General features: G+C 40.5%; 3 protein-coding genes and 2 pseudogenes across 4 annotated transcripts; 3 read left to right on the top strand and 2 right to left on the bottom strand.

The window, feature by feature from the left end:
* Nucleotides 1-1673: 1673 nt before the first annotated feature.
* On the bottom strand, nt 1674-19436 carry LOC146489390 (uncharacterized). The gene is made up of 3 exons (XM_085108663.1): nt 19416-19436; nt 5963-6131; nt 1674-5778 (listed from the first exon to the last, which is right to left on the bottom strand). Exons 1-3 carry the CDS (start codon nt 19423-19425, stop codon nt 5622-5624), a joined length of 336 nt encoding a protein of 111 aa, XP_084964789.1. The 5' UTR covers nt 19426-19436; the 3' UTR covers nt 1674-5621.
* Nucleotides 6398-12431, top strand: LOC146489392 (zinc finger protein 862-like; annotated as a pseudogene).
* LOC146489394 (uncharacterized) lies at nt 8524-9611 on the top strand. Of its 2 annotated transcripts, none has more exons than XM_085108642.1 (2): nt 8524-8754; nt 8870-9611. In XM_085108642.1, exons 1-2 carry the CDS (start codon nt 8714-8716, stop codon nt 9609-9611), a joined length of 783 nt encoding a protein of 260 aa, XP_084964768.1. In that variant the 5' UTR covers nt 8524-8713. The 2 variants fall into 2 exon arrangements, with proteins under 2 accessions (XP_084964768.1, XP_084964759.1); XM_085108633.1 differs by having other exon boundaries at nt 8867-9611.
* LOC146489393 (uncharacterized) lies at nt 10357-12072 on the bottom strand. Its single transcript, XM_085108618.1, has 2 exons — nt 11253-12072; nt 10357-10781 (listed from the first exon to the last, which is right to left on the bottom strand). Exons 1-2 carry the CDS (start codon nt 11911-11913, stop codon nt 10369-10371), a joined length of 1074 nt encoding a protein of 357 aa, XP_084964744.1. The 5' UTR covers nt 11914-12072; the 3' UTR covers nt 10357-10368.
* On the top strand, nt 15049-17713 carry LOC146489391 (uncharacterized; annotated as a pseudogene).
* Nucleotides 19437-19447: the final 11 nt, after the last annotated feature.

Raw genomic sequence — 19447 nt, 5'->3', positions numbered from 1 at the left:
CCGCTCACCGCTGTGAGCGAGGACCCCAATGACGAGCCAGTGCTTACACCGAATCATTTCCTTATTGGCCAGATGGGCGGTGATTTCATCCCAGAGACCATTGGTACAACAGCATTCAATCCGCGGAGATGCTGGAGATGAGTGTAAGAGTTGACCCGGCATGTATGGCGGCGATGGATGAAGGAGTACCTCCCACATATTGGGTCCCGGCACAAGTGGTTTTTTCCTGCGGTAAATCTTAAAGTTGGAGATGTCGCCATGGTCATCGATACGAACGCAGCCAGATGAGAATGGAAAGTTGGGAGAATCGAATGCACGTACCCAGGGCGCGATGATCTCGTGAAGGTTGTTGATGTACGAGTTGGAGACAAGGTCCTCCCGAGGCCAATTTCAAGAATTTCCCGCCTGGATCGCAAGCTGTGATGAATGAACATTGATTTCGTGAACACTGAGAACAGTTTTGCATTTTGTTTGTTTTGTAAGCGAATTTCAAGTTAAACCCTTTCAATTCAGGAGGGGAAGATGTTTAACAGGTTTTTCGTAAGCGTGACAGATAATGTGTGACTCTCGTTTACTTATTAACTTGTTACGTGAGACCAAAAGAACTTTGTAACCGTGTTTATCAAAGATCGTCGAGACGAAAGCAGATCGTGTAAGCTTTGAACGTCTTGAAATAAAAGAAAGAGTTGGACGTGAATTATTCGTGTGTTGGATCGGAAAACCGTACCGTGCCGTTATCAACACAACCTTTCCATTAAGGCTGGTTTCCATATGATCGCGGATCGCAGATAGCAATAAGGTCTGCGATCATATGGAAACATACTTCTGCGATCGTCTGCGATCCTGCGATTGTGATTGTAGACGATCACAGAAGATAGAACCATGTTCTATCTCCTGCGATCGTCTGCAATCCCCTGCGATCAATTGCGATTGTGCGATCATATGGAAACCAAAGTTTTGCGATCCGCGATCAAAACGCATCCCATAATATTTCGGGTTCTCTCCCACAATTCAACGCTCGTGTGTTCGATTGTAGGAACAGTCTATGTAGCAGCAATCATTTCGGTGTCATTTCAAGGAATTTATGGAGGAAGCTGCTCGTTATGAATGTGCTTACAATCGCAGCAGCAAAGATTTAAAAGACAAGAACAAAAAAGGCCAACTGTTGGGACAAAATCGGGCAGAAGTTTAATTTATCGGCCGGGGAAGCGGAGGCCAAATTTCGCAACATAAGAACTGGGTACAGTCGTATCAAATCCAAAACCGATGTTTTCGACGGTTTTGGAGCTGACGACAACTCGCTTCATGACAAACAGAAGAAGTAAATTTGCTTGCGGCAAAATTTCCGCTCTTCCACGTTCGCGATGTTGTTTGCTTTTCAGCCTACACACGCGTGTATATTTGACATTTCCGCTGACCAAACCGCATGGCTACGGTCGGCTCTGCGATCGTTGCGATTATATGGAAACAGCCTTTTTTGCAATCGTCTACGATTGTTTGCTATAGGCGATCTACGATCGTCTGCGATCATATGAAAACTAGCCTTTAGATAGAACATGGTTCTATCTTCTGCGATCGTCTGCGATCATGCGATCGCAGAAGTATGTTTCCATATGATCGCAGACAATCGCAGACCTTATTGCGATCTGCGATCATATGGAAACCAGCCTTAAAAGAAATAAGAATGAGCTGGCTAAAGTCATGAATTAAGAAGTGTTGCATATACTATTATTTCTCCCAACCAAGGAATTCTGCCCGATCTGTCACATGGAACTTTGGGTAGGTTAGGTTTTTGGCCACCAAAATCTATGGTCAATTGATTTTTCAATTTTTTAAATTAATTAATTATTAATTAATTTTCAGGCTTATTTCCTTAGACAATGAACTTTCCAACTAGAACCTGGTTGCAGTATTCAATGATAGCCCTTTTTTATAAATGTTGGCCAATGTTTACAGGCAAATTAGCCTTTCTACTCTTGTTGACACATGCAAAATTCAATAAATTTTTACTATAAAATGAGATTAAGGGCTAATTGACATGTAATGAAAAAAACAATGATTTTGTCTGCCACTTACTTAAGGGGAGGGGCCCACAGTTCTACACATGTCCATGAATCAAAATACTTTTTCACCTTTGCTCGCTATGACCCAACCAAATAACTGTAAATACATCAACCCTGGAATACATCCTACGGGTCAACACTAAATTCTGTGAATTTTGGTCACCAGTCGTTTTGGTTGGACTCGTTATAGAATGAGATTACTGAAGTACATGTGAGTGGAATTTTTAAGGTCACAAAGTTGATAAGAACAAGAAAAAAGCATTAAGATTCATGCACATGCGCCGAAATGTAAACCCTACCTTAAAAAGGCAAATTTCATTCTACGTAAATACAACCTGGTATCAATAATTATTATAAATTACGTCATCATTTCGCAATGTGCAAACAATATATAAATGTTACTCCTTGTTTGCTGTATCTTGTACTTGTGCTAGCATAGTTACAAACAAATATTTAACACAGAGTGGTGGAACCAAGTTACACAGGGCACAGCAGACACGAACAATATCATCAGCCAGGGGGAGCAGGGAAATTGGAAGTTCATTTGTAAAGAGAAGAAAAACTTTCAGCCGTCCAATTGCTTGCTCCACATAGATCCTTACATTTGCTATGTTTGATGTTTCTCTGACATCACGTGGTAGCAGTTGCATAGATGATGCACAACTAGGTGGAATGCTCAATGTTGCCATGTGCATCATCAAGTCATCTCTGATTTTAAACCCCCTGTCTGCCATTACTTCATCATAGGGTTCAATCATTACTTCCATTTCTCTTGTCTGCTGTTTAAAGTGCAAGGGAACGAAACGGAGTAGTCCATATTGGTTTCTATTTCTGTATTAGTATCATTGCTTCCCTCACTATCTTTATCAGACTCTTTGGAGCTGAGAAACAAGCATCTTGAAGGGCCTGCTTCTTGCAATTTGTTTGCTTTCCTTTTCCGAGGCGACCATTTTTGCAAATAGTTGGAAACAGTCATAAAAATAGAAGGATAATCCGTTTTAGGATCTTCAGGAGTTCTTCTTCCCAATGGAAAATGATAGGAACAGACGAAAGTCCGAGTAGCACCAAGCCAGGGATGGAATACATCACCTCGTGTCTTCGCTACTTGTGTTCGTCATATTTCGGCGAGTTTTGGGTCAACTGGCCACCTGTGATATTTGAAATCTTTCACATGGGATCTAACAAAATCAAGATCAGGATATCTTTTGTCATTATCGCATATCCTACTGCACAACAAGCGTGTTTTGGCATGATGACAAATTATTAAACCATGTCGCCATTTGCATTTTATGCTCTGGCCACGCGCTCACCCCAGTGTTTTGCACCCCCAGCAAAATGGCAGCGTTAACCTTGAAAGGGTCTATTCCCATTTCTTCGCCTACTAATCCTCCAAAAATTCATTTTACAATGGTTACAGTGTAAACAATGGGGCAAATTCAAGTGTGTCACTAAGATTCCACCCATATCACTTGTAACTGAAGATAAGGTACCTGTACTTAACTAAAATAGGTAACTTTCACTCCATCATTTATCATAGTGTATGTACAGTGTTTGGCATTATGGCCAGGACTGTCACAAGGTCCATCTCCAATTAAATCCACTGACCCTTCCCTTTTAATGGCTTCTAAAACAGGGGATCTCTCCTCAGTCCAGGCTTTATCAACCAGCAGAGAGTGGCACTTGTTTTGTATGTTGTAAAAAGCGTTGTGACTAAAAAAAATGTAATTTTAGAAAGGATGCAGATTGGGATATATGTGAAAAGGTGTCTCCACTAAACAAAATAACAGCTGATGGAAGCAGATTACGAGCTGCCATGTTTTTAATCATCGGCTGCAAGGTCCAGCAGAAGGCATCATGGTTATTTATGCACCCAAGTGGCATCTTGTGCAATGGAGAAAGAAGGCTTTGAGTGCTGCCTCACAGGGCTTCAAGCTGAGGATGTCACAATAAGAAGAATTGCAACAGATCCCCACACGTCAATTCCAGTGCCATGAGTAAAGAACACAAAGACATCAAACACCAGTTTGATGAATGGTACTTATCTAAGTGCGTGGTAAAACACCTTACCAAAAAAGCAAAAGTCAAAGGCTGTGAAAACCTCTTTCCCTGGATACGGTCCATATGAAATCACCTCTGGTGGTGTCAGCAACATGTGATGGCAACGCAGATGTGCTTCGGGAAAAGTGGAAGTCAGTTCTCCACCATGTCACCAATAAGCAGAAATGGACTGGCTACAATCACTTTCGCGAGTGCTGTCACCCAAGACTGACACCTACTGCAGCTCGAAAGAAGAAATGGTTGAAGCCTGACACCCCTTCGTATATTGCTCTTGAAGAAGTGGTGTTAAACGAAAAGCTACTGAAGGATATTGAGAAGCTTACAGAGTTCTGCTACACAGGAGAGGTTGAGGTGTACCATTCAAGAAAATTTTGACATGGGAAAAGTATGGCAAAACATAATATGGAATATTAATATACAATATGGACATTTGCTCGCCTATGGGCGACTTCTTTGATGCCACTAAATGCAACATATCACCTCAAAAAAACCTGCCATGAGAAATCATTGAAAGGTGACAAAGCAAACAAATGACGAAATTTAAACAAGTGGAGATGAAAGTTCTCAATGTATTATTGCAAAAATGGAACCATATAAACTTTTATATCAAGGGTAAGTTCATGCCAAGGTATGTTTCTCTTGAAGGGTCAATCTGGCATTGCTTGTAAGGGAAAAAATCCAAAAAGGTCCTGACAATATATAGTTCAGATTCCAACGTCAATCTCAACAAAACTTTGTCAGTTCCCGAAGAATATTAACTCATTCCTCAGCCCATCGGCTGAAACAGACACTCCAGTGGACAACTTGTTCCAAGCTAGCCTTGGATATCTACATATGCAACAACAAGCACTAAGTCAAATGGTTGCTACAAGAAATAACCACACAAGAAATTGGGTGCCACATCTCAGATCACGAAACGTCCTCTTCCAGTGACAACACTGCCTCCGTTCTACACACCAACTGACACAAGTTCCACCACCAACCACCCAATGTTGACATCTCAAGAACTTCATCACTGCTGCACTAGTCAACACTGGCCATATCACGCAGTGTGACAGCACCTCAAACAGTAATCAAACATGAAAACTGAACTGCGGTCTACACCCCAACAATACAAACCAACTGACACAGGTTCCATCACCAACCACCCAATTTTGATGACTGAACAACTTGATCACCTCTGAATTAGTCAACCCTGGCCATATCAGTATGCATTAGCAGTATGACAGTACCTCAAACAGTGATCAAACATGAAAACTGAACTGTGGTCATTCATTAAGCTTTGCTAACCTGTGTCACGTGAAAGATAACTGACATTTGATTCAAAGTATTTATTCATTGACAATTCTTTTTAACCTGGAAAACCTTTATTCTCTGAGCAACCCAACCATGTCTTGTAGGTACTCCAGGGATAACTAGACAAAGAAATAAATTTCAAACCCTGATTCGGTATGGTTGGATGATTAGAATTTTTGTAATGTTCCATTTCAAGATATACATTCAACTCATGATGAAAATATGATTGAAAAATAATTGGTTGGTATTTTTTATTCCTATGTTTTTAGCTGTGGAGGCGATTTCGAGATCATCTTTGACCTCCTCTTTGAGCGTGCCTAATCCATCGGAAGGGTACTTCCAAGAGCACAATGTAGGAGAACTGCAAAAAATGAGACGGCGGTTAAGGGACCAACTGAAAGATTTGGGCACACCACGACAGACTAGGCTGTGAAAATGGGACTACCACCACAATGGAGGAAAGCATGAAGGAGTGGAGTGACTACGACAGACAGCTTGGCTCCTTGATGGACATGCAGTATGAAGAGTAAGACCTCTTGGCGTACCTGTGGGTTGGGGGCGATTGTTTTTCAAAGAAGAACTTATGGTGTCTGCTGGGCCACTTTCGCTTTGGCATCCGTTGCTGTGGTATCACCGCCCTTAAAGACGGGAGCTTGTGTGCTTGACGCCCAGCAGGCCACGCTATTGACTCTGAGTTTGCAGAGAGAAGCAATGCTAGGTAAATGATGACAAAAAAATAAAAATCAACATTATGTGTCAGATTATGGTTAGATTATTTTTTCGTGTTTGCTTTCTAAATGTAATTTAGGTAAGGTTAAAGTCAACACAACGGTGGTAAGCACTTGGCTCTTGTTGCGGCTCGGGGGCAATCTTTGTGCTCCCTGCTGGGGGTGCCTCATGGTTTGCTTTGCATTTGCTTGATTGCTAGCCTGTGAGAAAGGTCATTTTGCTTGCTATATTTACAAGCCTTTTGAATTTCCATGTTGTCTTCGTGTCAGACGAACAACAGCCGTTCAGTTGCTCTTGTAAGTGACTCTTTGAGAGTTCCCTTGTCTGCAGGTGCGGATGCCTCGTCTAGTTCGACTGTGGTGTCTTTGGCGGCTCCAACCAGTTTGCCTGCAGCCCCAACTTTGCCTGCAGAAAATTTTCCCAATCCAGCCTTTCTAGCCATCATTGTCAATGAAGTGAAAGGTGCTTTGGCTGCCAAAAAAACCTTGGTGTGTTTTTTTCTGGTCTTGTTCGGTGTGCCAATACAATGTGTTTTGCTAGAAATCTTATATTCTCAAGCCATGGGCTATCTTACAAGTAATGTTGACTTGTAACTGTGAATTTATAGCTGCTTTGATTTGTCTTTTGTTGAATGTTTTTTAAGATTTAATAGTGACAAAATTTCTTTTGTTTGTTGTTGTTTTTTATTCTTGTGTGGGTTGTCTAAGAATAATTATTGTAAATCAATCCGTGTTGACATTAGATTGTATCTTGATTTTGTATTCTGAAACTTAATGGATCTATAGTGTAATTTGATTGACATAAGTGTCAAAATAGTCTATCATTGTATTGGAAAAGATAAATTTGTAAAATCGAAGCTCATGTATCAGTAACTGTTGATGCGAAAGTTCGGAGTTGTTAGAGATTGTGAAATGTAAACAGTATATGATGGAGAACGAAATGTAAAGAATTGTTGAAAGGAGAAAGATACAGTCCTCTTATTGAGTCGAACCAGTGCCGGGATTTTCCGAACATGGGTCTATAGTTGTTATTCGTAGATCATGTGTAATAGTTTCTTTTCATTTAGTTATCTTCACCAGTTATAATTTTTTTTGTTACATTTAGTTTTTGTAATTGTCTATTGTAAGTTACTTTTTTTCGGTGAGTAAATAAAGGTTTACAATTATTAAAAAAAATAGAACAAAATATTCTGCATTTCAAAATGCTGGCCTGAGCACATGAAAAAATAAAGCAGTCGCGTTTAGGGCAGATGATGCATCTGTCAATCTTGGCAAGAAAGGAGAAGTATCAGTCCTGTTCAAGAAAGAGGTGCCCTATATTCTTGACTTTCATTGTCTTCCACACAGGCTGGAGCTTGCACTTCAAGAATTACAAAAAGCTGTGAATCAGTTGAATGTATCTACAATGTTCTGCATTTAATCTGGAAGACGTATCATTACAGCCCTAAAAGTGTGCGTTCTCTCAGATCCATCAAAGAGGAACTCTGTTAACATTCTAAAGCTTTCCCAGGTCAGTGGAACCTGCTGGCTTCCCCATGTAAGCCGCGCATTAAATGCTTAAGGTTGTGGTGATGAAGCCGGGCAGTATGCCGCTGTCTTAATTCACATGGAACATTTAAGTACTACTTCAAAGAGTGCGCAAATTGAAGGGGGAGCCAAATTTATTGCTGTCAAAATGAGAGATGCTCAGTTTGTGGCATTTTGCCATTTCCTGGCAGATTTGTTCTCTGCAAGCTAAGCCTTCAAATGCAGCACAACGGCCTAATCCTGCCAACCTGTGTTTCATTGCTGAAGGAAACAATTACACAAGTGGAAAGTCTGAAGGGTCGTCCCGTTCCTGATGGACACCTGGCGAAGTTTCTGAAAAATGTGGAGAGTTCAAGCACTTTTCAGGGTATAGCTCTGAATGGTTCTTTAGAAGGCAAAGTGAAGCACGGGGGTGGCACATCTAAGGGCCTGCGGTCAGAGATCGACAAAGCAGTGGACCTTTGCAAACAAGGATTGACTGTGAGGTTTGATGTTTTGATAAATGCCAGTGAGTTGAATGGGAGCAAGAAGCAGGCTGTTTATGATACCAAAAATGCTGTCCATGACATGCTTATACTAAACGTTGATGCCTGGTCTAGTGATCCAAAGGACCTGGTGGAGTTTGGAAGAGAGGAAATTCAACACCTGGTGGAGTGGTTCCGACCGCTGTTACAGAAAACAGGCTGTAACATCGAAGCAGTCCAAGACCAGTGGGTAATAGGGAACTTAAGCACCGACGACGAAATGAGAGGACGACGACGGCCGGAAGTCGAATTCTCACATTTGGGCGTACTGCGCATGTCTTTGTTTGAGATTTCGTCGTCCACGTTGCGTCCACAACGGAATTTTTCCAGGAAAGCCGTTCTCTTGAAAACGTAAGTAGAAGTAGCGTCGTTAGGACTATGTTCAAAGGATTTTGATCTATTTTCACGAAGCTTGGTACCTGCTAAGGTTTTAGATTGCGAGTGGATCGCATTGGATGAATTTTTTTGCTTCTTTTGCAGGCATATTTCACAAGTATTTATTGAAACTCTTCTCAATATGGCCGCCTCCCTTTTGCCAGAGGAAGAAACCGAGAAAACGTAAGCTACAAACAGCTATGTATTTTGGTAGATTTTTATTTTCGATACAGTGACAGCTTAATACATTTTTCGACCAACTTGGAACTTATTTGTTGTTTTTTATTGCATCTAGAAGCAAGTACTTCCAGTGGACGACAGATCATGATGTTATTATGTGTAGGGAAGTGCTCGTGAGCGAACCCTACAAATTCAAGCTAAGAACCCCTGAAAGAGGACAAGCCTGGGAATCCTTAGCTCAGCAGCTCAACAGTATTCATCAGCCGAAGTTCAGAGTAACCGCCAGATCCGTGCGTGATCGGTTTTCACTGCTGTCGACAAAGTATGCACAAAAATTAAGAATGGAGGAGAGAGCTTCAGGTATCGAAGTGGAACAGACAGAGCTAGAGAAACTGATAGATGAAATCTTAGAGCGAGAGAAGGACGCAAAGAGGGAACTAGACTCAAAAGACCGTGAAAAGAAGAGTAAGGCCGACAAGGAAAAGGCTACAGCTGAACAAGTCAGGAAGCAAGCAATGGAGAGAATGGTTAAGCGAACAGGTGATGACCAGGAGAACAAACAAAGGAAGCCAAAGATCAGGCGAAGCACTGTTGATGCTATAGATTACTTGAGAGAGAGATCAGAAAATGAGAGGGAGTATAAAAAAGAAGAATTAGAGATCAAGAAGAGAGAACTTGCTGTGCAAGCTGAAAAGCAAGATCAAGCTCAAAAGCAACAACAGGCTATGTTTTCAGCATTAATGGCTCAAATTCAGCAGCAACAACAGCAACAGCAGAATGTGCAAGCAATGCTAGCAGCACAACAGCAGCAGCAAACCAAGCTTCTGATGGCATTCATGGAGAATAACAAGAAACAGTGAACTTGTTAAGCTTAGTTCAAGACTGTGAGTAATACTCTCTCATAAGATCAGTTTAAAAGCAATTTGCAGTTGAATTTGTTATGAACCCTCCCAGTTACTAGAGGTGTCTCTTAAGTTTTACATTTTACATTTGAATTGTTATAGAACTGAACCAGAAAAATGGTTGTTGCACGGTGTAGTGTAACCAGTGTAGAATTTAATGTTTTCATGGCTTCTAAACTTCACACAAATGTCAGCCGTACTTCCTATTGCTTATTTTGCAATTCTCTAGTGCATGCAGATTGTTGTGTTTTGAGTTTTTCATGAATAAACTGTGTTTATTATATTTGGAATGGTTGTGTTTGTGCTTTTTATTCAGTTATTAACCTTAACCCTTTGAGCCCTAATTTCAAAGAACAAATTCTCCTATCTTGTCCTCATACTTTTCTTATAAAAGTACTAGGGAAAAGTTATTAAAATACGAAAATTAACCTTGGGTGATCAGATCCTTAACTCTCATGACCTCAGGGGTTGAATAAGCATTGATATTACAAGGAGAAATTTGATACGGATTACTGTTAGGGCTTAAAGGGTTAATTAAGTAAAAAAGGAGAAAGAAGATTCTTTAATGGATTTTTCAGTTCTGTTTTATTTTTACTCTCTAGTAATCAGTCAACCATCACTTCATAAGCATTTTTCTGAACTGCATGTACGTTTGGCTGCACAGCTTTCATATATAAGATATTACAAGCCACAAGTCGTTGGAACCTGTTCACTCCTAAGCAAAATAGTCTTCAAGTCTTGGTGGTCTGAGATCAAAATAAGTTGAAGTCAGGTTTCCATAGAAACATGTCAATGCATTTCGAAGTATGACAGAAACCACATACATTTTCCCAACATTGTTTAAAAAGATTTTCAAATTTTTTTTGAAGTCGTTAAATTTAAAAGAGTTAATAATGTCACCAAATAGCCATTCGACCGAGCTCCTAACAGCACTCATTTTGCCATTGTATTCCTCCATTTGAGGAGTTAGAACACCATACTTGAAAGGGCCTTGAAGGTGTATCCTTAGTGGATAAGCCGGGTCACCGTACACACAGAGTGGCTGGCCTGCTGGATTAAACGCAAACTGCTCCAAGTCATGAAGCAGCCCTGAGTCAGCTAGCATGCCTGCGTCATGCTTCCTTCCTTCTAAAACACACACACCAAAAAACATTATTATCAGCTAATTGATAAAATAATTTATAAATAGGAGCTGCATTCATGTATATTTTAGTTAGGAAGGAACTGGACAAGGATTAGGGTTTGAGAGTGACTTCATGCACCACATTTTATCACCCATAGGGAGCGAAAATGTCAACCACTTTCCTGAGGGTAGGGTGCGGGTGGGGGGCGTGGGGCTTACGTAGGGGAGTATTGGGGACTTGTGGAATGTTTGTGCCCTAGAGGTGGGAGGCTTCATAAGATTTTTAATGGAAATAACTTTAAAAAGCAACAGGAGCATGCCTTAAAGCATTGCCTCACATCTGGGTGAAGAGTGAAAGGTAAGTGAGGACCCCACATGACAGTTGTTTAATAAACAAAGTAACAAGTACCCTTTGTAAGACACTACCCAGAACAGTCTGTCAATATTTTGTACTTCTTAATTATTTTATAACTTACCAATTGGACCATATAAGTTTGCTATCAAACCATTTGGTAGAGCCACGCTTTGAAACTTAAGGGCGTGAACCCGCTTGTGGCCATTGTAAAGAATTCGTTGGTGCTCTCCAGGCCGTGAAATGGGTCTAACGGTGCCATCTATGAACCCAAAACAGTTGTCCAAGGGAGCTCCCTTAGCTGTTATAGCATCAACGTAGGTCTGGAGGTTTGCAGGACTAAGAATTTCATGATTCCAGTGCAGTACCTTGTGTCCATGGGTATTGTAAATGTAGTCAAGCATTTGGTTGGTAATCATACTTAGAACTGGTACAGGTTTAGCAAATCTGTGAATCATATCGCCATACCTACAAGGGTACGACATTCGCTTGAGCAGCATGCATAGGCCTTCAATGCCGTCACAAACGGAGCGTTGCTCACAGATTATGGTGTCTGGAATCCGTAGAACCTCTGCCAATGCTCGCACGTCTCGTTTGCGAAAACGAAACTCTGCTACACTTTCAGATTCATCGATCTCGTCAAGGTCAAAAGGTGCATAAACATCGTACGGAAAATCAGGGTCTCTCGAAGAATAAAGATCATGAAGTATAATAAATTCTTCATCATCAATTAAGCCATCATCGTGGCTGATTACAAGCAAATTGCGAAAGTCTTTGAACGCCATAGACAAGCCAAAACTATCGTGAGTGGAAGTGCCGTTGACTCTCCGAAAGGTCGTCTGCTTAACTTTCAGTTTTCCCGCCGAAAACGAAACCCTTGGTCCAGTCCTTCTCGGGTATGAAGCGTCGTCGTCGTCCAATTCGTCGTCGGTGCTTAAGTTCCCTATTAATGAAAATGCTGGTGAAGAGCCAATTCCAGAAGCTGGATTATGTCAACTTGTGGCAAACTTTTCTTACCAAAGTCCCCTATAAAGATAACTTTAAAGACATCTTGAAGCTAGTGGAAATCCTCCTTGTGCTGCCGATTTCGACAGCCCAATGTGAACACACTGTATCTGCACCGAATCGGATCAAGAACAGCGTGCGGTCCTCACTGTCAGCATCAATGCTGGAGGACTTAATACGCATATCGTCACAGGGTCCACCTGCTGTCAAATTTGACCTTACAGCCTCAACAGATCGTTGGCTTTCCTGTGACAAGAGTAAAGGGGAGAAGCCAAGGAGACCAACCTTTAAGAACTGACTACTGCAATTATTTTTTTGACAGAAAAGTCAACTGTTATTATCACTAAAACATCCTTGCTGACAAGAACACAAGTGTTGATAATAAATGTGAAACGGATTGCCTTTTTAAACACTAAAATGTACATAATAAATTGTTGTCCAATAAAGTACAGACTCACTGGGCTGAACAAAACATCATTGAAAACTGTCAACATTACGAGATATTTTTATCGCAGACGCCAATTTTTTCCTGTGTGCATTAGCGCATGACGACTATGTTTGTGATCGGTTGGCATCTATTCGAGGTATGTAAAATATCTAATTTGTTTTTAGTTCTAATGAATATTCAATGCTTATATGGTATGGTGTATGTGCCTTGCCTGTAATATAAGGCAAGTTTTTGCAAAACTTGAACCACAAGACCTGCTGTCGAGGCTTTCTCAATAACATATTTCAGTCTAGGACAGAAACCCGTTTTATCGAATCCCATGAAACCAGCTTGGAGATGACGGCAAATTAAACTATTGTGAATAATAAACAGCATCTCAATAGCACTGCTTTAATTTTTACTTTCAAGTTTGTGAAACAATTTCCTACATCTTCTATCATGAAGATCACAGTTTTGTTAACCTTAGAGTTTTAAGTCTTTCACCTCAACATATCTTCTTATTTTTCGTTTCTGTGCAGCAATTGGATATTGGTGGCCTGTGTTTGTTAAAGGGAAAGTAGTCCATTACATCCTGTGCTGGAAGCACAATGCTCACCCAACACAGAATAAAAAGAGAAGTTCGCCTCAGAGCCCTCTGTAAGATTCAAGACATCAGCAATGTCAGGACACCTCAAGAGTAAAACACACAGCTAGGTTGTAGAACTGGAACAAACTCAGAGGGGGAGCATTTTTCAAAAAGAGATCACAAAAAGAGAAGCTGCTGAAAGTAAAACTATTGAATGTGTCACGGCAATCTCTATTTTCTAATGAAAGAGAAAATTTCTAAAAGGAAGGCGGCTCAACTGAATGAGCTTGTGGCATTGCAAGGATGTGACAAGATTAAGTACTTTCAACATAAGAGTCAGAAAGTACAGAACGAAATGATGTTAGCATTAGGAGATGCAGTATGCAAGACCTTTCTTTCAGAAGTTCAGGCAGTCAGATGTTTTGGCCTATTAGTGGATGATCTTACAGACATACCTGTACAAGAGCAGATATGTTTCATCCAATATCTCGATCAAAAAGCTACCAAATACACCAAATTCCTGTTCACAACCAACTTGTTAAGTGGCAAAAGCTGCAGTGCAAATGCTCCAACCATAAAAGCTGCCTTACTTCAAGGGCTCGAAGGTAAAAACCTGGATACCAGCAAGCTTGCCTCCATCTGTACAGATGGAGCCTCAGTCATGACAGGTGAGGAGAATGGACTAGCTGGAGTCCTCCGCAGAGATTTTCCCACCATTCTCACATTCCATTGTGTCTGTCATCAACTGGCTTTGGCAACAGTTGATGCCAGCAAGAAAGCTGACATGAAATACACTGGGAATGTCCACAACTTCCTTAGGCAAGTCTGGCAGCTTCTTGAAAATTCACCAGAGAAAATGGCCACTTTCATTAAGATCCAGGCAAACAGGCAAACAGGCAAACTACAGTGCTACTCCGCAGCAACTGGCTTTTTCCACCCTCCATGAACTCCTGGCATTCGTTTTTTCCTTGTGAACCAGCTGTTGATTGTGTTGTCAATTCCCTGTCAAAAACTAAAACAAACAAACAAAACAAGTAGAAAATCCTAGAATCCCAGCCCTGGAGTAATAAATTTTTCCTGCGAAAAACAGCATAAATATGACCAGGGGATTTACATTGAGAAGAGGAGGTCTGCCATGTTTGATTAATGTTTGATGTGTTCGCATCGTACAATTTTTTGCATGCCATGAGACAGATGCATTTGTCCCTGGCTTAAGTAACCCTGAAATGTTCTTATTACTTTGTCCACTTAGTGCTTAAGGTAAGATTGTTGTGCAGAAGTCTTCCGGAGTTTTTTCTTTCGTGTTTTCATGTTTTAAGTCCCTCCATATCGAGTATTTTGGTCTGTTCCATAACCGCAGCCACAATCTACCAGAAGCAGAACAACAATACTAATTAAATGAGGCTCTAATTTGAGTTTCTGTTCTTGTACTTTCTGGCGACTGCATTTTTGCATTTGGCGACTGTTTTTTCTTTGATAGTCACCAAAAGGCGCCTTGGAATTTTTTTTAATGTTGAGCCCTGCAATTATATATATATATATATATATAAATATTATTATTATCATTATTATTATTATTATTATTATTATTATTATTATTATTATCACTACTATGTGAATTGACCTGAAAAGCCCATTGAGAGTGCCAATAAAGTATGTATGTATTGTATGTATGTATGAGATATTTGTGGAAATTTCTGGCGACCACAAGGAAGCGAGCTTGCGAAGCTGATCTGATCAGTAAATCAGCTTTGAAAGTGCAGCGACGTTTTGACGGTGTCTTTCTGCAAAGATGAAGGAGTACAACCATCTGCAGTTCAGCAAAGTACACCTTCAAGAAATCCATTTCAGCAGGGGCCGTGTCCAAGTTCCACAATGAACATGAACAGCATCTCTACAATAATGGCTTACCACAGCACAGTTGCAGCATCCACGACATACAGAAATATGTTCAATTCATGCAAAATCGACAGTGTAAACATCATTGTTCATCAGTAACTGCTATCTGCTGATAATCAAAGGCTCCTGTGAGCCAACTTGTGATTGCAGAAGTGAATAGTGGTAACCATATTAAAAGCGATACTCACATCAAACTACGCTACAAGGATTCTTGGTCGCCATTGGTGTTTAGCAGCAGACCATTTCAGGCTGCCTGCATAAATACCCTGCGTTTCCTGTGCCAGAAGCTTTTGAGAAATCTAAAAGAACTTCAAAGTAAATTTACCAGTTTCCAGTACAAGCCCAGCGCAGGGCTTTATAGACCCACATCACTACATAAATCCCTTCAAATTCTCGCACACGGTAACTATAACCATCAGTATCTCCCACTAATTTAGTCGCAATAAACGCAACATTTACAAGCTCTGCAGTTAGGCCAGCCTTCTCCCCAATTCATGGTGAGGCTTTTAAGGGTGGAGGGAATGAAGAATCGGAGAATGGGAACAGGGAATCTTTAAAAGCAGGAATCTTTAAAAAAGGGAATCTTTAAAAGCGGAAATCTTTATGAGTCCACCCATTATTATAAGCGGGAATGTTTATGAGTCCACCCATTTTTTTATTTTATTTTATTATTATTTCTTTTTCATGTCTATGTGTGCTTGTACATGCGGAGCTTTTAGTTTGCACTATTTCCCACGCACAGCGAAGAGGGGTGAGGGGGAATTGTTATCCCCCATCTCAGGATTTGCATATGTAATGACTTTTTAGGTCACAGGTCACAGGTCAACTACAGCTAAACTACACATGAATTTTGATGGCTACAATTACAAAGGTACCCACTGAGCATAGCACATACATCGACTGAATCGCTGCTCTGGCAAGCACTTTCCCAGACGTGAAAAAACAAGGACAAGGGTATTCTACATTTTGGAAGTAAATAGTCGAAGAAATATTCTTGTCTTTCTTTGTTTGTATTCCATGCTTGAATTTCCCATTTGCAGCAAATTTATCCACCTAATTTCTTGACATCTTCCTGACATCTGGCTGGCCGTTAGGAAGCGACATGTCAACCACAACGTTTCAAATTGCAAACAAGGTCAACGGAAGATGTTTAGCTTTAATTTGATAGAGGGGTTTAGGTATCTACAGTTTAAACTGGACGCGCTTCATCACTTAGATGAGAGACACCTCTGAAGGTATACAGTAACAGGGAATGTGTAAAATGAAGAAAGGAAAAAGCTGGAGTGAATAATCTTTAAAATGGAGATTCCTGCTCCAGCGACGATCTTCTGCAGTGACCGAAAACCATTATTCTGCGGAGGTTTATCCAGTATACCACGAAGCAACCGTTGAGACAAACAGGGGCCAATAAAAGATATAATTCAAATAATGTGAAAGCTGGGTTGCAGTTCACAAATTAAATATAAACTGGCCTGAAACTAGGCCAATCATGGCAAAGTTTGGCAAATGGTGAGTTAAATCGGGCTGCTATATAGAAGAAATTCATGGGTTCACTGAACATTTCTCTCAGTAAAATAAAAAGACATGAAAAAGAATTGTCATTCATGGCATCAGGCAAATTGTCTACCAAAGAATAGGTGAGTATGCTGATCGACAAAGACCAGAACCAGTGCATAATGAGATAAATGCATGGCAGCATATTCTAAATGTCCTTTACAGGGAAGCCTTGAGAAGAGGGTTGATTGAGAAATTTTTGGAAATTTTAAGCCTTCCCTTACAAGCCACTGATAGTAATCAGGTGAGACCAGCTGCCCCTTCAACCTCGCCATTTTACCTTGAGAGTGCAGGGAGTAGAGCTACATGTAGGCAGTCAGAGCTACTTCAAAAACAGCACAAGGTATTTCAGGAAGCTATAGCTAGAGCCACAGCAAGCTATAGTGTAGAAAGTAATTCAGGAAAGACAGGATGTCAATTAGCATTCTTAGCTAAGAGGATAAGGGAACACTATAATGACAAGGAAAAAAGGGCAACCACATATCCACAAGGCTTATTGGTGAGCAGGCCATTTCTCTTACCAGATTTTCCTTTACATTCATTGATGCCCTTAAAATGGAAGGTGAGACTCAACCACAAAAAATCAAAAAACTCTTGTTTTAAGAAAGGTGGCCAAGTATCTCAGGGATGCTGCAACTCTTTTTGACAAGGTGGACACAAGTTCAGCTGAGGTTAGCCAATGCCGGGCAACCTGTACCATTTACTTTAACCTCCTTGCCCTTTTTTATTTTCATGAAGATGTGAATTTGACATGGAGCATTGGCTCTGCCATACCTTATCACGCAGAGTTACTATACAATAAATACAAGGTAGTTTTTGGTATTATTTCCCTTCAGGCAAAAGAATCCAAACATTCAGGTGTGAAGCAGGATCTGAATTTAACCAACAGATCTCGCTCAACCACAGTGGGCAAGGGGTGGCAGTTGACATGTACTAACGAGCATTTTATTTGCCAAAGCATCAACCAGCTCCCTCTGCTAATTTATCTCATTACGAGTCACGTCTTCCTCCAAACTGTAAGGATGTTGTCAAGTGTTATGAGCGTGGAAGATCATTTAGTGACTGCAGTGGGCTGAGGCTGGAGGTTCTAACTTATTTTTTGGGAGGAATTTGAGCCTGAAATTAAGTTGCCTGTTATATTATTTCACTAGATCTATGCAGATGAATTTATAAAATAAATTGTTGTTGTTGTTGTCGTTGTTGTTGTTAAAAAAAAAGATGTGGCCAAGCCACCTATCGAAGAGCAATATGTGCCATAATGTGGTGTCAAGTTGCTTGTGACATGCTCTGTTGTACAGCTTATAATTTATGTACTGAACAGAGTCTAGAAATGTTTACATGTTGGTATGCAAAGGGTACATTGGATAACATGTTACTTTTCTCTTCAAACATTCATTTACTTATGGAATATAAAAGCCCTAAACATAACATATTCTTTCATCTAGATTCCCAATTACATGAACAACAGTACAACATAAGCGTCAAAATAATTCTTTTTTCCAAGTGTATGCGTGACAGTATTGAATAAATCACATGTTTCAAGTCTATCATTGTTTGTCTTATTTTTTATGAAAACTGAAAAATGTTTTTCAGCTAGCCCTCCATTCAGCTATTCATTAACGCCTGTAGGCTGACATCAACAAGAAAGTCATCCTTTGTATATCTCTGGACATAAAATGTCACTGTTACCCTTTCAGTCTTCATTGAGTAGTTCATAAGAAATGGGGTTTTGTTAGTCGTACCACAAAAACTGACCTCCTATAAAACATGTAGGCCATTTTTTTACCAAACTTAGAGGGCACCTTTTCAAAAAATGTCTGAACGCAATAAAATTCTCTCCTGAAAATCTACATAGAGAAAACAATTTCAGAAGAGCGTCTTTCTTCTCAAACACTATGGAATGTTCTACACCATGATGGCTTGATTCAATATTCGCGGAGTATCCCCTTGCAAGAGTGAGAACATGTCGATAGACTGGCCAACCCAGTTGCCTTTGACCGGTTGAGCTCTGACAGAATGCTTTTGCTGCTCTTCTTTATAAAAGAATCCATCAGAGGACCACAAAACTCCAACTTGTTGCTGACCACTTCTTCCAGGAGGCCATCCATGTTGGTCATTCCATAATTTGGTCTATGTTTTGCTTTCCGAATGGACTTAATCCAACTGCATTTGACTGAAAACTTCACTTCTACTAAAGAACTATTCCAAAATGCGGATCCTCTCTCTGCTTCGGTCGACACTCCTCTTAAATCAAGTGTGAAATGTCCTTCTTCCTTGCTTGCTTTGGACACCATATTTGTTGTTACTGTATATTACGATGGTAAACACTGTTGACTTTTGCGAGCTTGCAAAAGTGGAAGAAATTGTCCTAGCAACGGATCATCGTGCTAAATTTGCAAAATTTCCTGGGGGGGGGGGGGGGGGGCGCATACCCCCAGATCTCCCTATAGGCTGGCGCCTTAGGAGCTCGTGTGAGCGCCTTCGGCCGGGCTAAAAAATACTAACTATTTTCCTTCAAAAGGGATTGAAATCTCTGGGACATATTACTCAATGTATAGGGCTATGCAGAAATCTTGCCCAAAGACTCGTTAGAAGTATTCAGTGCTCTCTAATAAGAAGTTATATCAAAGCCATGCTTCTTGTTTCGCAAAGGTTCTTAAAACCTCGAACCCGCACGAGCTTTGAGCTTGATGAAACAGTCGCTGTTTATAAATTACTACTTGAATTTCTACAACGAACGGAAGAAATCACTTAAAAGCTCTAAAACAACAACTGTACGTTCTTAAGCGTCTCAAGAGCAAGAAATAAATTCTTACCTGATTCCATGCTTCGGAGGCCAAAACATGGC

Source organism: Pavona decussata, unplaced genomic scaffold (assembly GCF_977016875.1).
Source record: "Pavona decussata unplaced genomic scaffold, jaPavDecu1.1 SCAFFOLD_6, whole genome shotgun sequence".
Classification (NCBI taxonomy): domain Eukaryota; kingdom Metazoa; phylum Cnidaria; class Anthozoa; order Scleractinia; family Agariciidae; genus Pavona; species Pavona decussata.
This window is presented reverse-complemented; position numbering and strand designations above follow the sequence as displayed.

Excerpts from the sequence above, each read along its gene's own strand:
- LOC146489390 (XM_085108663.1), bottom strand. Across the intron at positions 5,779-5,962 it reads CAATCGCCCCCAACCCACAG|TTCTCCTACATTGTGCTCTT; the intron begins GTACGCCAAGAG and ends CATTTTTTGCAG.
- LOC146489393 (XM_085108618.1), bottom strand. The coding sequence starts at position 11,913 with ATGGCGTTCAAAGACTTTCGCAATTTGCTTGTAATCAGCCACGATGAT. Across the intron at positions 10,782-11,252 it reads AAACTTATATGGTCCAATTG|AAGGAAGGAAGCATGACGCA; the intron begins GTAAGTTATAAA and ends TGTGTGTTTTAG.
- LOC146489394 (XM_085108633.1), top strand. The coding sequence starts at position 8,714 with ATGGCCGCCTCCCTTTTGCCAGAGGAAGAAACCGAGAAAAC. Across the intron at positions 8,755-8,866 it reads GAGGAAGAAACCGAGAAAAC|AAGCAAGTACTTCCAGTGGA; the intron begins GTAAGCTACAAA and ends TATTGCATCTAG.